Source organism: Prionailurus bengalensis, chromosome C2 (assembly GCF_016509475.1).
Source record: "Prionailurus bengalensis isolate Pbe53 chromosome C2, Fcat_Pben_1.1_paternal_pri, whole genome shotgun sequence".
NCBI classification, from domain to species: Eukaryota; Metazoa; Chordata; class Mammalia; order Carnivora; family Felidae; genus Prionailurus; species Prionailurus bengalensis.
In genome coordinates this window covers 67,511,596-67,528,857 of record NC_057350.1, presented here as the reverse complement: position 1 = coordinate 67,528,857, position 17,262 = coordinate 67,511,596, and the positions used below count along the sequence as shown (strand labels likewise).

Here is a 17,262-nt window from a genome sequence, read left to right as displayed (position 1 = left end):
ACCCTGTGCTCATCATGGCAAGTGCACTCCTTAATCCCTATCACCTATTTAACCCATCCCTACATTCACCTACCCTCTGGTAACCATCAGTTTGTTCTCTATAGCTAAGTGTCTGCTTCTTGACTTGCCTCTCTCTTTTTTTTCCCCTTTGCTTGTTTGGTTTTTTTTAAAGTAGTTCTTTCCATCTCTGAATATTTGAGAGCCTCTGACAGGAGTCAGTTAAGAGAATTTGTACAGGTGCAGTGTCTTCAGTCTTATCCTTTTTTTTGCTCTTCACTCAACAATACCATAGTAATTCTTAAAGAGGAAAAGGGGAGAGCCTTACTGCTTTCTGAAATTCTTATGCTGGTGGTCGAATATCACCAACAGCTTCACTTGGCAGGATTTTATCCCTTCCTTTCACCCACAGTCCCCTCAAATGTCTCTCTTGTACCAGCCACACAGCAGAAATCTTCAGATGAGGGGTTTTAGTTAGGAGACATTAATGTTAATTATTTAGGATAAGCAGAGCTGTGAGAAAGCAGAGATTGCATGTATGAATAAAGATATATCAGCACAGTCTGTATACCTGATTGTGTTTTAAATAGCACGGAGAAAGGATGTTGAGGAGAGAAGACCTCTCTAGTTCAGAAATATGAATGAAAAGTTGGCCTACCTGGAGCAACAAATTCAATCTGGAGATCTGTAAGATGTAATAATGAGCCTATATAGCAGAGGATGAATCCTGGTATAGGGAATATGAATGTGTTTGAAAAGTACACCGTACATATTTTTTTTAATTGTAAGAAGTGAGTCGTATATATTCCTAATGAAGTTTTTATTATTCTTGTATTAATTTCATTTAGGTCCTATTTTGATTGTAGCTTAGATGCTAACAAGGAGCTATTAGAATGTTTTAAGCCTGGAAGTGATAAGACCAAACAGTAAAAGAGGATTGATTAACACAACCAGAAAGAGCAGAAGAAGCTGATGAAAAGTAGCATGGAATAGTCTTAAGATCCTAGGTTTTAGTACCTGCTCTGTTCTGGAGTTTGGTTTCATATTTTTTGTTGGTGATAGAGTTAGATTATGTCATTTCTTTTTTTTTTTTAATGTTTATTTATTTTGAGACAGTGAGCAAGCGTGGGGGAAGGGCAAAGAGAGAGGGAGAGAGGGAGAATACCAAGCAGGCTTGTGCTGTCAGCGCAGAGCCCAATGTAGGGCTCAAATTCACGAATGGTGAGCTCATGACCTGAGCTGAAATCAAGAGTCAAATGCTTAACCAACTGAGCCACCCAGGTGCCCTGATTATGTTAGTTCTTTTTTTTTTTAATTTAATTTTTTTATTTTTTTAAAATTTACATCCAAATTAGCATATAGTGCAACAATGATTTCAGGAGTAGATTCCTTAGTGCCCCTTACCATTTAGCCCATCCCTCCCTCCCACAACTCCTCTAGTAACCCTCAGTTTGTTCTCCATAGTTAAGAGTCTCTTCTGTTTTGTCCCCCTCCCTGTTTTTTTTTTTTGTTTCCCTTCCCTTATGTTCATCTGTTTTGTCTCTTAAAGTCCTCATATGAGTGAAGTCATATGATTTTTGTCTTTCTCTGACTAATTTCACTTAGCATAATACCCTGTAGTTCCATCCACATAGTTGCAAATGGCAAGATTTCATTCTTTTTCATTGCCAAGTAATACTCCATTGTATATAATACATTTTCTTTATCCATTAATCCATCGACGGACATTTGGGCTCTTTCCATACTTTGGCTATTATTGATAGTACTGCTATAAACATGGGGGTGCATGTGTCCCTGCAAAACTGCACACCTGTATCCCTTGGATAAATGCCTAGTAGTGCAATTGCTTGGTTGTAAGGTAGTTCTATTTTTAGTTTTTTGAGGAAACCTCCATACTGTTTTCCAGAGTGGCTGCACCAGCTTGCATTCCCATCAGCAGTGCAAAAGAGATCCTCTTTCTCCGCATCCTCGCCAACACCTGTTGTTGCCTGAGTTGTTAATGTTAGCCATTCTGAGATGTGTGAGGTGGTATCTCATTGTGGTTTTGATTTGTATTTCCCTGATGATGAGTGATATTGAGCATTTTTTCATGTGTCAATTGGCCATCTGGATGTCTTCTTTGGAGAAGTGTCTATTCATGTCTTTTGCCCATTTCTTCACTGGATTATTTGTTTTTTGGGTGTTGAGTTTGATAAGTTCTTTGTAGATTTTGGATACTAACCCTTTATCTGATATGTCATTTGCAAATATCTTCTCCAATTCTGTTGGTTGTGTTTTAGTTTTGCTGATTGTTTCCTTCTCTGTGCAGAAGCTTTTTATTTTGATGGAGTCCCAGTAGTTCATTTTTGCTTTTGTTTCCCTTGCCTCTGGAGACATGTTGAGTAAGAAGTTGCTGTGGCCAAGATCAAAGAGGTTTTTGCCTGATTTCTCCTTGAGGATTTTGATGGCTTCCTGTTTTACATTTAGGTCTTACATCCATTTTGAGTTTATTTTTTTGTCTGGTTTAAGAAAGTGGTCCAGGATCATTCTGCATGTCGCTGTCCAGTTTTCCCAGCACCACTTGCTGAAGAGACTGTCTTTATTCCATTGGATATTCTTTCCTGCTTTGTCAAAGATTAGTTGGCCATACGTTTGTGAGTCCATTGCTGGGTTCTCTATTCTGTTCCATTGATCTGAGTGTCTGTTCTTGTTCCAGTACCATATTGTCTTGATGATTACAGCTTTGTAGTATAGCTTGAAATCTGGGATTGTGATGCCTCCTGCTTTGGGTTTCTTGATTATGTGAGTTCTAAAGTCATTTTGTTGCTAACTTTCTGAGTCTACAAAAAGTGAATGAAAGTTTATATGCAAAGATTTGATGATGTGATATAGTGTTAAGAATCATGGTGGGGTTTTGGTATATTTCATTATATTGAAGCTAGTGAATGAGATTAAGAATGGACTTTGGTTATAATTATTTTTGTATCTTCTTTGTAGGGATTAATCATTTCATGAGAGAGACAGTGAAGAATTGTAAAAGAGATGGATTTGTTCAGACCATTTTGGGAAGACGTAGATATTTACCAGGAATCAACGACAACAACCCTTATCATAAAGCTCACGTATGTTGAGATTTCTCTGGATTTTTAACTTAATATTTTAATGACATATACTTTTCAACCAAGACTAAACACTGCTATTTCCTTTTAGGAATGAGTAGCCTATTAATTGGATCTTCTGTTTCACTAAGGACTTTGAAATAATGGCACATGCCAGTATTTGCTGAATGTAGTCCTTACAGACCAATGTAAATATGAGTTCACTTAATAAGACTTCAAATACTTTAAAGACGTTCTGTTTCAGTAAGCCAGTTATTTTTTAGTTTTGATAATAAATTATAAATGTAATTCTTACATTTGCTAATTGTTCTTTGTTTCAGATATTGTATACCAATTTGTCATATCACACAAAGTTTCCGATTTTTTCAGATTAGCCCATCATTAAATTGTGGTTCATTCATTTTTGGCTCATTCTATTTGTTTATTTTTTTATTTTTTTGAGAGAGAGAGAGAGAGTGGTAGCACACATGTACACATGCAGTGAAGAGGCAGAGGGAGAGGGAGAGATTGAATCTTAAGCAGGTTCCATGCCTAGCGGGAAGCCCCATCATGCCCTGAGCAGAAATTAAGTTAGACACTTAACCGATTGAGCCACCCAGGCTCCCCTTGTTTATTTATTTTAATAACACTGGCTCACCCAAAGTTATTAGGATATTCAAAATATTGAAAACTATTTTTAACACCATTTAAAATATTTATTGATGGTATTTACTAAAATTATGATTTAAAGTCTCTGAAATCTTTGGGACCCACAGAAGTATTCTATGCATCTGAACATTTAAATTTCTATTATAGTCCACATCTTCCTATTTCAACTGGTTATATTTTATCTTCTCCAATACTTCTGCATGTCAGTGCCCACTATACATTGTATGTAATGAAAATACCCACCCCCCCCACAGTGCTAGACTTCTGTCTGGAGCTAGAAACCTTCAGAGCACTAATGTTCTTAAGGACCGTGGAAGAATAGATGGCTTTTTGTTACTTCTTCACTCTGTAGCCTACCATATACCCAGATATCAAATATTTATCAGGCTTTTACCATCTCTCTAAATGAGTTGTCCCTTAGGAGTAGATAATTTTCTACTGGTCAGAGGGAGCCAGCTAGTAGAAGGCTTTAATAGCAGGCTGAAAATTTTAGACTTGATCTAACAGGAGTTATATTTCTTGGGATTTACATGATTAAAAATGGCGGATAGATTTATTGATGTAAATCAACCATACAAGTTTTTGAAAACTAATATTTTTGTACCTAAAGATGTGAGGGTAAGACTTTACATGCCAAATCCTTAGGAGTTAAAGTTCTGATTCATTATGTTGTTGCTGAGAAAAAAGAAAATTCCAACGCTCAGAATTACGAATAGATATAACCAGATTTAATTTTTGGTTTGCTTTGGTTTGGCTTCACTTTTTGTTGAAAATTTTATTGTATTGAAAAATATACATAGAGAAAGTGCAGGAAACAAATGTAAATTTTAGTAAATTATCACAGAACTACACCTGTGTAACTACCACTCAAGTGAAATAGAATATTGTCAGCACCTTAGAAGGTCCCTTGATGACTCCTACTCACTACCCACTGCCTCCCAGAAATAATCACTATCATAATCTAGCCCTATAGTTTTATATATTTTTGACCTCTATGTGCATCATATGTATGTATTCTTCTGCCTATAGCTTCTTTCACTGAAAACTGCATAGGCGAGTCATTCATGTCGTCTTACATAAAGGTAGCTGTTTTACTTTATGATAGTATCTTTATGATTATACCACAGTTTATCCATTTTTCCATTGATGGGAATTTAGGTTTCCAGTTTGGAGTTATTATGGATATTGCTGATTTGAAAATTCTTGTCCAAGGTTCTTGGTGCACATATTTTTCCATTTATGTTTGGTAAAGAACTAGTCTTAGAATTGCTGCTTATCTTCAACTTTAGTAGATAAAGCCAAATTGGTTTTGATGGTGGTTGCAGCAATCTGTCCTCCTTTCAGAAGTGTGTGCAAGTTCTCACTGCTCTGTGTTCTTGCCAACATTTGCTATTAAGGTGATATAATTTTAGCTATTCTGTTGTGTTTAAGGTAGTATCTTGTAGTTTTACTTTGCATTTCCTTGAATACTAATGAGGTAAGTAACTTAACAAATATTTATTAGCCATTACTTAATTCTTTCTTGGAAAAGTGGTTTTTCAAGTCTTCTTTTTCATTTTTTTTTTGTTGTTGTTGTTGAGTTGTCTGTCTTTTTCTTATATGTAGGAAAGACATATTGATTACATTTTGGGAAAATAGTCTCTTCTACACTGTATCTTGCCTTTTCATTCTTACTAGTAACTTTAGATGAGGAGAGGGTAATAATTTGGATTAGCCTTTAAATTTTAATTGAGAAATAACATGTGTAGTAAAGGGTACAAATCTTAACATGTAAAGTTTTACATGTTTATACCCATATAACCACCGTCCTGTCATGATATGGAACTTTTCCAACACCCTAGAAGTCTTCTTTATTCCCTCCAAATCAGTACTGTCCACCTCCCACCCCAGCACACACATAAAACTACAGGTTAGATTTGTATGAACTTGATTTTTATTTAAATGCAATTGTACCATATGTACTCTTGGATCTGACTTTTTTCATTCAAATATAGGTCTGTGAGATTCATGAGTTTCATGTGCAGCTATAGTTGATGTCTTTATTTAGCTGATATAGTAGAAACATACCAACAGTTTATCCATTCTAACATTTCATTTCTCCATTGGCAGACATTTGGACTCTTTCCAGGTTTTGCCTATCATTAATAAAGCTGCTATGAACATTCTCACATATGTCTTTTGGTGAACATATGTACCTAATTTCATTACTTTTAGAGTGGAACTGGTGAGTCATAGATTAAACACATTTATACTTTAGTATATACTGCCTAACAGTTTTACAGAGCAGTTATCCCCATTAACGTTGCCACCAGCTCTGTTTATCTACATTCTTGCCTTGGTTGATATCATTGGTCTTTTTACTTTTAGCTCTTCTGGTAACTGTGTAATGGTACCTCATTGTGCTTTCAATTTGCCTTTTTCTGATGACTAATGATGTTTAGCTCCTTTTTTGTTTATGGCTATTTGGATGTCTTCTTTTGTGGAGGGTCTGTTTAAATCTTTTGTCTTTGTTTGTTTATTTGTTTTGAGTTGTCTCTCTTTTAACTGATTTATGAGAGTCCTTTATATATTCCACATATGAGCCCTTTGGTTACATGGACTTATCAGTCTTTTATATTATTATAGTGCTTTCCTTGATCTGTTTAAGAAAGCTTTCACTACCCAAAAGTCAGGATAATTTTTGCTAGGAATTTTTGGTTTGCCATATACATTTATATCTACAATCAACCAGAAATTGGTTTTGATGTATTATGAGAGACTGAGGGTCAAGGTCTTCCATCTCCCCTCACCTCAAGGATATACAGTTGTCCCTAACTATTTATTGGAAAAACGGAGCTTTCCCCCTACTGTTCTTCAGTGCCACCTTTGCCACAAATGAAATTTCTATATATGGATGTGTCTGGTTTTGGACACATTATTTTTGTCTGTTGTATTTGTTCATCCTTTGGACAGTGCCACACCATCTTAATGATGCAGCTTTGCCTTTTCTTGGTTCTCTGCATTTCCATATAACTTGCACAAGCAGCTTGTAAATTTCTATATAAACACAAAATCCTGTTGGCATTTTTTTGAGATTGCCTCGAGTTCATAGATCAAGATGAGATTGATGGATATATTTATACACTTCAGTTTTCCAGCCCATGAACATGATATATCTGTCCATTTATTTAGGTCTGTAGTTTTTAAATTCTCTCAATGTATAATTTTGGGGAATTAGATTTATCTAGGTATTTGAAACTTTTTGATGCTGTTGCAAGTTGTATCTATTTTTGCTCTTTTCCTTCCTTTTTTACATTTTCTAAGCCTTTGTTGCTGGTACATAGAAATAGTTGTTTTTATTGTTGTTCTTTTATCTAGAAGCCTTGCAAATATTGTAATTACTAATTCTAATAATTTATCTGTAGATACTTTTAGAAACTCTATCTTCCCAATTATTATCTGCAAAGTAGTTTTTATAACTACTTTTCTAAACTTTGTTCCTTTTATTACTTTTGTTTGACTTATAAGCCAGGACAGTGTTGAATACAAGTAGTGATAGTGAGCATCTTTACCTCTTTTCTGATCTCAGAGGGGAATTTTAAACATTCACTGCTATGTAGAACTTTCCTTTAGGTTTATTAGTGCCTTTGTCAGATAAAGTAAGCTCCCTTATATATTTGCGTGCAGGGCATAGAGGTTCTGTCATACCTGCTCACTTCTGCTCTTGTAGTGCAAATACAGTCATAGACAATACATAAATGGGTGACTGTGTGGTTGTATTCCAATAAAACTTTATTTACAGAAATAGAAGCTAGGCCACATTTGGCCTGCAGGCTGTAATTTGCTCAGCCTTGGTCTGTCTTTGATGTAATATGCCTTTCTTCTCTAGGTTGATTTCCGTACAATATTTTTCTTTCTGTCTGGTTTACAGTAGATTTTCTGTGATAAACCTAAATTGCGTGTGTGTTTTTAATTTACGTGTTTCTCTGTGGATATGTGTGTTTGATCGATCCATTAAGAGTGTTAGGACTTTTTCAATCTGTGGCTTGATATCTTTTGTTGATTTTAGAAGATTTTTAGTCATTTCTTCTTTAATTATTGCTTCATTACATTCTCTCCTCTCTTTCTGGGACTCCTATTATAAAAATTTTAAACCTTTTTAAAAAATTCCTCATGTTTCATCTCCTCTGTTTGGCTCTTTCCATGTTTATATTTCATCATGCTAAATTCTGGATTTTTCTTCAAACTTATCTTTCAATTTACTGATTTTCAATTTGCTATTGAACCCAACTATTAAGCTTTTCTATTCAAAGTGATATAGAACTTTTCCACAACTCCATAAGGCTTCTTTATCCTCCCTCCACATCAATACCATCCCCCTCCCCCCACCCTTCCATACACACACACCCAACTACAGGGAAGGTACTATTTAAGTGCTTTAAGTTCTGTTTTTTTTTTTTTTCCTGGCTCAGATTGATTTTTTTTTTTAATTGGAGTATAATTAATACATAGTATTATATTAGTCTCAGGTGTATGATATAATGATTCAACAATTCTATGCATTTCTCAGTGCTCATCAACCTAAGTGTACTCTTAATCCCCTTTATGTATTTCATCCTCACACCCTCCCCTCCGCCCCCAGCAACCACCAGTTTGTTCTGATTTTTCTTTGTTTTGTTTCTTAAATTCCACATATGGGTAAAATCATACAGTATTTGTCTTTCTCTGATTCACTTATTTCACGTTGTATTATACCCTCTAGGTCCATCTATGTTGTTGCAAATGGCAAGATTTCATTCTTCTTTTTTATGGCTAAGTGATATTCTATTGTATACATTACCACATCTTCTTTATCCATTCAACTATGGATGGACACTTGGATTGCTTCCATATGTCGGCTATTGTAAATAATCCTGCAATAAACATAAGGGTCCATACATCTTTTTGAATTAGTGTTTTTGTTTTCATTTGGTAAATACGCAGTAGTGGAATTACTGGATTATATGGTAGTTCAACTTTTAGTTGTTTTGAGGCATCTCCATACTCTTTTCCACAGTGGCTGCACTATTTTTCATTCCCACCAACAGTGCATGAGGATTCCTTTTTCTCCACATTCTCAGCAATGCTTGTTCTTGTCTTTTTGACAAAATGCAACATCAATTCATAATAAAAACTGTCAACAAAGTGGATTTAGAGGGAACTTACCTCAGCATAATAAAAGCCATATGTGGAAAAAACCCACAGCTAGCATCATACTCAATGGTGAAAAACTGAGAACTTTTCCTCTAAGATTAGGAACAAAACAAGGATGCCCACTCTCACCGCTTTTATTCAACATAGTACTAGAAGTCTTAGCCACAGCAATCAGACAAGAAAAAGAAATAAAAGTCATCCAAATTGGTAAGGAAGAAGTAAAACTTATTTGCAGATCACATGATACTGTATATAGAAAACTATAAAGACTCTACCAAAAAAGTACTGGAACTGTTAAATGAATTCAGTGAAGTCACAAGATACAAAACTAATTTACAGCAATCTGTTGCATTTCAATACACTAACAATGAAGTAACACAAAGAGAAATTAAGGAAATAATCCCATTTACAACTACACTAAAAATAATAAAATACCTAAAAATAAACTAAACCAAGGAGATGAAAGACCTTTACTCTGAAAATTATAAAATGTTGATGAAAGAAATTGAAGATGACACAAACAAATGGAAAGATATTTCATGCTCATGGATTGTAAGAACAGATATTGTTAAAATGTCCATACGACTCAAAGCAATCTACAGATCAATGCAATCCCTGTCAAAATATTAACAGCATTTTTCACAGATCTAAATAATCCTAAAATTTGTGTGGAACCACAAAAGACCCCACATAGCTAAAGCAATCTTGCAAAAGAAGAACCAAGCTGGAAGTATCACAATCCCAGATTTCAAGATAATACTTCAAAGCTGTAGTAAGTTCTGTTATTTTTATTTTTCAGTTATAGAGTTTCCATTCTGCTCTTATTTTATGGTATTTGACTTTTTGCTGAAATATTCAATTTCATCTTTTATTTTCTTGAATATATTTTACTTTGCTTTATAGTCTAATAAATTTGATAATAGTTTATAGTATAATTAAAGTCTTGAACTTGTATCCCTGTAGTCTGTTCCTATTGCCCTTTGTTTTTCTTAGTTTTCTACAAAAATAGTTATATTGCCTCAACTCCTTTTTGTCCTGGTGACTTTTTATTGAGTGTCAAATGTTGTTTATGAATGACTGTGGGTATAATTTGAAGCTTGTATGATAATGTTACCTTTATTCAGAAGATTTATATTTGCTTTTGGCAGGAGATTAGAATGACCAACAATATAGGGTTACTTTGATCTAATTTCAGGAATAGAAATGATTTGAAGCAAGGATGTTAAGACCAGACTATTTCTAATTTATCTTTTTCTTAGGGTGTTAGTTTTGAAGTGGCAAGTTGATGGTTTACTAACCCTCCTACTTCATGACCCTTGTTTGTTACCCAGACCCCTCAAAACCATTAAGCTCTGCTCAAAGATTCTTTCAACTGCCACTTCTGGAAACTGTTGATGTCCCTGAGAGAAATGGTGGCCTCCAACGCCATGGTTTTCTTTCTCTCTTAGCTCTCTAGGTTCTATAATTTTTCATTTCCTTTTTGATCATCTGATTCAAAGAGGTGTTCTCCATACAGATTTTCTGGTTGTTATCAGTGGGAGGGTTTGTCCTAATGGACTAATCTCCTATTACCAGAAACCTATATTTTTTATGTACATGAGAAAACCTTGGTCATGAGGGGACTGAGATTGTTAAGACACAAAGCCGAAGACTGCCAAGTTTTTTTTTTTATTTTAGAAGAGAGTCAGGGAAGTATAATATCATGGGAGTGAATTATATATCTTAGTTTTATTTTTATGCTTGCTTATGTCACAGTAAAAACCACCCAAAAATTTCAATGTCTTATAATAAGAAGCTTTATTTTTAATTCACGCTAGACTTAAGCTCTTGGTTGACTGTGGCTTTACTCCATATTTTCTTCATTCTGGAATTCAGAATGAAGGAAAAGTCTCTGGGATAAGCCTTTTTTTGTGTGTGTGACAATGTTGGGTAGCTCTTAAAACTCCTTAGATGGGGCTTATGTCAATTTTAGTCACATTTCATTCAGCAAAATAAATCAAGGTCAACAGTTGAGAGTGAACAACACTTGAAATTATATGGCATTGGGTGGGGCAGCAAGTAATAGCAACAATAACACAGTCCACTACACAGAGGAGAGGAGTCAGTAGAACTCTGAAATTTAATCATTCTTAAAGCAATGACAACTGAATGGGTTTAGAGTGGATTTGTCAGCATCTGATGAAAAATAATTTTAAAAAATGTTTAGGGACACCTGGGTGGCTCAATTGGTTGAGCATCTGATTTCGGCTCAGGTCATGATCTCGTGGCTCATGAGGTCAAGCCCTGAATTGGTCTTGCTGCTGTCAGCTCAGAACCTGCTTCAGATCCTCTGTTGCCCCCTCTGTCTGGCCCTCCCCTACTCATGCTCTCTCTCAAAAATGAATAAACATTAAAAAAAAAAAGTCTATCTCTTTAATAGGTATTTACTATACTAGGAGTTGGTTGTAGTCCAGGTAACAGGGAACTAGAGAATACATCTCAAGTTACATAGATCCATCCAGTGTGTAGACCCTTCCCACTTTCTGAGACCTTTTGGGACAGTAGGCATGGTATTCATGGATAGGTTCTACTTTGGATATTAAACCAGATGTCCATCCCTGCTGCCTTAGGATCATCAGTTTTAGCAGCTGTGGTAGCAAGAGTTTTGGGTAAGTTCTAACTTCATATCTAGGAATCTAGGGTCTGCATTTTTACTAGCAGCTAATGATTAGCTCCAGCAGCTCATTAAAAAGCTCTGATTCATACCAGAGGGCTCCTGACCTGCTGGGGCCAAACCCTACATAGGACCAACAAACCACTGATATGGGGAATGTGCTTGGAACATTCTAACTCACATCACAAAGAATGTATTCTACTTATATCTGTTTAAGATTAAGAGGAGTTACTTTTCAAGGAATAGGTCTTTTAGAATGAACAGCTAGAACATTGATGATATATGTTTATAAAATAATTTTGAGTTGCTAAATACATTTTAAGTGTAATGCAGTTTTTGATTCTGAGTGTTGAAGATTTCTAAACTGAAGCCATCTGACCTTCTTCTGTTTAGTCTGTTCTCATGGGGACGATAGCCCAGAATCTAGAGCCCTGGATCATTCTAGTTGCTATTCTTAAGATGCAGTTTAATAGTTGATGTCTTGGGTCACATCTTGGTCTAGATTTCCAGTCTGGTTACAGATGTGAGCACTGATCTGTGGACACTAAAAGCAGGTATGAAACAATGTTGGTATATCTAATGGAGCACCTGTTATTGTTACTGTTTTTCATAGGCTGAGCGTCAGGCCATCAACACAACAGTCCAAGGTTCAGCAGCTGATATCGTCAAAATAGCCACAGTTAACATTCAGAAGCAATTAGAGACCTTGCACTCAACCTTCAAATCCCATGGTCATCGGGAGGGTATGCTCCAAAGCGACAGAACAGGTTTGTTCACAAACGAGGACCCTGCTGTAATATTAAGATTAACGGTATCAGAAAAGACAAAGGGAAGTATTTTTATATATTAATTCTCAGCATTTTTCATATATTTTGATCTCATGATGTTTTTACACTCTTAGAATTACTAAGGGTCCCAAAGAACTTTATGTAGGTTATATATAGTAATATTTACCATATTAGAAATATAAACAGGGAATTCAAAAACATATATTAATGTTTAAAAATAATAACAAATAATAAACTCACTACATGTTAGCATAAGTAATATATTTTCATAGAAACAACTACATGTTTTAGAACAAAAGAAAATTGGTGATATTTACGTTTCTGCAAGTCTCTTTGATGTCTGGCTTAAGAGAAGACATTTGGATTTCTGCATTGGATTCAGACATTTGGATTTGTTGCAATCTCACCTGCCCTGTAACCTCTGGAAAACCCTCTATAGTCTTGGGTGATAATGTCCCAGTTTGTGGGAGACCAATGGGTTTCCTAGGATATGGGACTTTTAGTGGTAAATCCAGGATAACTGGTCCTTTTGTTGTACTTATGAGAGAAGGAGGCTGGAAAAGGAAAATAACCTGAGTGTTATTATGAAAATAATTTTGGCTTTACAGATACTTTGAAGGTGTCTTAGGGATCCTCTTGTCCTTAGATAACACCTTAAGAATGTGTTGATTTTCCAATTCATCACCTTCCATGTTCTCTCTCAAGTCTGGGAATATATTCTGAGCTGACTTCCTTATCACAACATTTCTTTGCCAGTATTGTTGTCTCTTCTTGTTCTTATTTTACTAAGTTCTCTCCTTGTTGCTTGGATAGATTATTTCTTGTTCTAACAAGTAGATTCCTTTCTCTGTTTGTCCCATGTCCATACTTTTGCTTTAAATACCATTTCAGTGTGATTGAGATTACCAAACCATGACTGCAGCCAAGTTTTAAATTTTCCTGGGAAGAAGTTAAAGTTTTGGGCATAAAGGAGAAGAATCAGTTCTATTGGAGATGGGGCAGAAAATGTGAGATCAGCTGTTGAGGATGGAATTTGCTGTTTCTAGGAGAGACATATAAATATGTTATAGAGAATAATATAGTCAGTTACACAGATAATAAAGATGTTCATTTCTACATACAAAAAATACATAAAGACTTGCCCACCAAATGCGGATTGTTAATTTTATTGTCTTCTCTCTCCCCCATATATCTAAGGCTACTCGTTCAACATTTTGTGTGTGGGAGTCAATGTGCACACATACTGCACACACACACCACACACACATTCTCTCTGTCTTTATAGAGAGAATATATGATCAAACTTACTTAGGGAATAACACTGTACTATGTGCTTTAGAGGATTTGGGAGTAAAAGTTATCAACCTCTTTACATTTAAAATCTAAAGAAAAGAAGGGAAGATATGATTCCTGACTGAAATATTTCTGTAACTCTTCACAGCAGAGTGATGCAGTATCTGAATGAGGATATAGACAAGAACAACAGCCTTTAGAGTGGGTGGAAAGCAATGTGGGTATGTCCCTGAGGATACATCCTGATGCCATGCTGGGTTAAAAGTAGTGGTAGGTTAGTGGGATCAAAGGGAGCTGAACCTGAGGAAGCAGACCACACCAGGAACAGGGAGATCGTAGCATTCAGAGTCAGAAGCCAAATAACTAGGAGAAATCAAGAGAAGGAAAGCAGAAAAGCATCCTGACAACCAGTGATGTGAGATAAGTGGGCCCAGTGGGACAGAGCAGATTTCAGTTAGATGCACAGCCTTGCAGCCCTGATATGGAAGCATCTTGCCACAGCCTCATCTACCTTTGTTCTCTTACCCTCTAAGAGCCACCTGTGAGAAAACTTGGGCTGCAGACAGTGACAGCTAAAGAATCCTCTCTGAGAGAAGCACGAGATATGAGGAAGACAGTGTTTGTGCTGCCTAGAAGGATCAGTAGGAAATTGGGGTGGCAGAAAGGAAGGACTGCTGTGAGCTATGGGCAAATGATTAAAGGCAGTTACTCTAAAGGTATTATTGTGGGACCTTATCTTAGTGATCACTGGGACATTATTTGTACCACCAGGCTCAGCTTGTTAGGAAATAGTAACTGAGTCTGATATAGTGGAGTTACAGGTTCTTTTGAGAGTCTACTGAAAGATCATCTCCACAGAAAAATGTACAGGTATAGACTCTTACATATAACTTCAAGGGATTCATACAGTCTCTGAAGTCCTCATCTGAACCCTAGGTTTAGAATTACTTGTCTACAGTGTTTGGTCCAGTTGGGAAAGCACCAGTTCTACCACAGTGACACTTCTGGCCGTAAAAATGTGGCAGCAAATGTTCTTCTTATAATACACTGCCTAATGACAATACCAGTTCACTTTCCTGGAGCATGGATCAGGGCCCATACTACTCTGGTGCTATTACCAGAGTTGGTAGTGAGGGTGCCATGGAAAGTGAAGATGTAGGTTGTTTTATAAGAAATAAATTAGATGGCATTTGGAGCAGAGTTCTTCAAACTCCATTTACTGACTGTTAGATTCCTCCTTTATGGGAGGAAGTTGATGGAGATTTGAGTTTACCTGATAGGTCAGCAGTCAGCAAGTAGATATTTTCCTAGTAGTTCTAAATCTCATGTGTTTTAATCTCTTGATTAAAAATTCCCAGAGTTTCTCAAAATCCCTAAAAAACGATTCTTTTATGGTACAGTGACACGCTGATCAGTTTTATCCCTTTCTTCGTGGCACAGGATTGTTACCAAAAAGAAAACTGCAAGGGATGTTCTGTCCGATCAGAGGAGGCTTCTTCATCCTTCAACTCCATGATGAGCTCTTATATGAAGTGGCAGAAGAGGATGTTGTTCAGGTATTTTTGCACTGTTTGTGTCCATTTCATAGAATGCTAAGACGCTGTAGATCAGGTTAAGATGCATGAAATTTCTGGAATCCTTCCTTAGTCCCAGGATGGGACTATATATATAGCTATATAAATGTTGAGTCCTAAAGGGCTGAGAAAGAGCTAAGAGTGCTCGGTTTCATACTCCTATTTATTTTTATTTTTATTTATTTAATTTGAGAGAGAGTATGTGTGTGAGAGGGGGAGAGGAGCAGGGGTGAAGAGGGAGAGAGAGAGGGAGGGAGAGAGAGAATGAATCTTAAGCAAGCTCCATGCTTAACGCCGAGCTCGACTCAGGGATCCATCCCACGACCCTGGAACCATGACCTGAGCTGAAATCAAGAGTCAGATGCTCAACTGACTGAGCCACCAGGTGCCCTTCATACTCCTTTTAAAAGAAACTTTTGATGCAGGGCTGTTTTTCTTTGGGAGAAGTTAGATGAGAGTTTGGAGCTCTGCCATGAGGGTTTAAAAACTTAGCATTCCCAAAGAAACTGGTAGAGCCCTGCTCTTCAATGCAGACCAGTTTGGGATGGCTGGCTCTTTTTGGATTTTGAGTTTTAAGCACCATGAGGTAAAGAGCTCTAGTCTGGCTTATCGCCTCAGTGGGTGGGTTGGGAAACATTCTTTGATTGGGAGAAGAGTTTGTTAACCTCTTTTTGGTTGTTGTTTTTTTTTTTTCTTTGTAGGTAGCTCAGATTGTCAAGAATGAAATGGAAAATGCCATAAAACTTTCTGTGAAACTGAAAGTGAAAGTGAAAATAGGTGCGAGCTGGGGAGAGCTGAAGGACTTTGATGTGTAATTGTATGGCTAAGTCCTCTGGGGAAGCCTGGTGTAGGTACAACTTACCCTTTCACCTATTTCAGGAAAACCAACTCTCAAATCTTGATGGACTTGGGATAGTAATTTTAGTGAGAGTTTCAAAATGTATATCAGAGTTTATTCTCTATAGCATAAAAAAAACTTTTTTGAGGCAAAATACCAAGTTTAACAATTATATTTATTCTCAAAGAGAATGTATGAAGTTGCCTTTTATAGTTCTGTGTGGCTCTAATCAGGTTCAGAACACATGACTGAAACATGCACTTAGCACTTTGGGTCCTCATCTGTCTGGTTGAGCTTGATGGCTCAATGACCGCTGTCTCTGGGGCATTTTCAGCTCTGTCTAGGATGCAGACACTTGTGATATAGACAGCAGCAGGAACCATTGGCAGATAGGGATTTGGTTTCTTATATACCCCCATGCTTAGGCATTCTGGTGATTTTTCTCCAATATCAACTTAAGACTAGTGGAGCTGTATTTCTACGCAACATTGGCTAATAAATTCTGAACTCTATAAAGAGGTAGACTCGATATGGGTGCAGTCTAGGAATGGATTTTCATGAAATGGTGTTTCTTCTTCCTTTTCCTTCCTCAGTTCATTCAATGAATGTGTTTGCAATACTTAGGTATTATAAAATAAGCTACACCTCTTCAAGAGGCATCCTGTTCTGTAAAATCAGATGTTTGTACTACAGTTTAATATAATACTTCCAGAGAAAGAAGACACCCCTGTATCCATCTCTTACTGCCTCTTTCTGTGTTTGTGGCATGGTGAGAATACCCATGCTGAAGACATTATCTTTTATAATCAGTCAGAGGTGTATAACTGACTTTTTTGCTGTTGAAATAAAATGAATTTATAAGAAACTTTATATCGGTAGTTTTATTTTTAATTCAAAAAAAATTTTTTAATGTTTATGTATTTTTGAAAGACAGAGGGCAAGCAGGGGGAGGGACAGAGAGAGAGGGAAACACAGAATCTGAAGCAGGCTCCAGGCTCTGAGTGTCAGCACAGAGCTCGACTCAGGGCTTGAACTCACGAATTATGAGATCAGGACCTGAGCCAAAGTCGGATGCTTAACCAGCTGAGCAACCCAGGTGCCTCTCAGTTTTTAAAATTGTGTTTCATCTAAGAGTATCTGAAACCTGTGTTCCTAGTATTTATTCTAGGATTTGCATTGTTGAGTTTGTTCAACAACATCT

At 36.4% G+C, this 17,262-nt stretch overlaps 1 protein-coding gene across 1 annotated transcript in view; it reads left to right on the top strand.

Moving 5' to 3' along the window:
* POLQ (DNA polymerase theta) overlaps positions 1-16,931 on the top strand; it is a 123,587-nt gene extending 106,656 nt beyond the window's left edge. Inside the window, exons 27-30 of the mRNA XM_043594280.1 lie at positions 2,974-3,098; positions 12,182-12,335; positions 15,090-15,205; positions 15,925-16,931. Of these exons, the coding sequence (XP_043450215.1) occupies positions 2,974-3,098; positions 12,182-12,335; positions 15,090-15,205; positions 15,925-16,038 (509 nt within the window). The 3' untranslated portion in view covers positions 16,039-16,931. The remainder of the gene's footprint in view (positions 1-2,973; positions 3,099-12,181; positions 12,336-15,089; positions 15,206-15,924) is intronic.
* Positions 16,932-17,262: the final 331 nt, after the last annotated feature.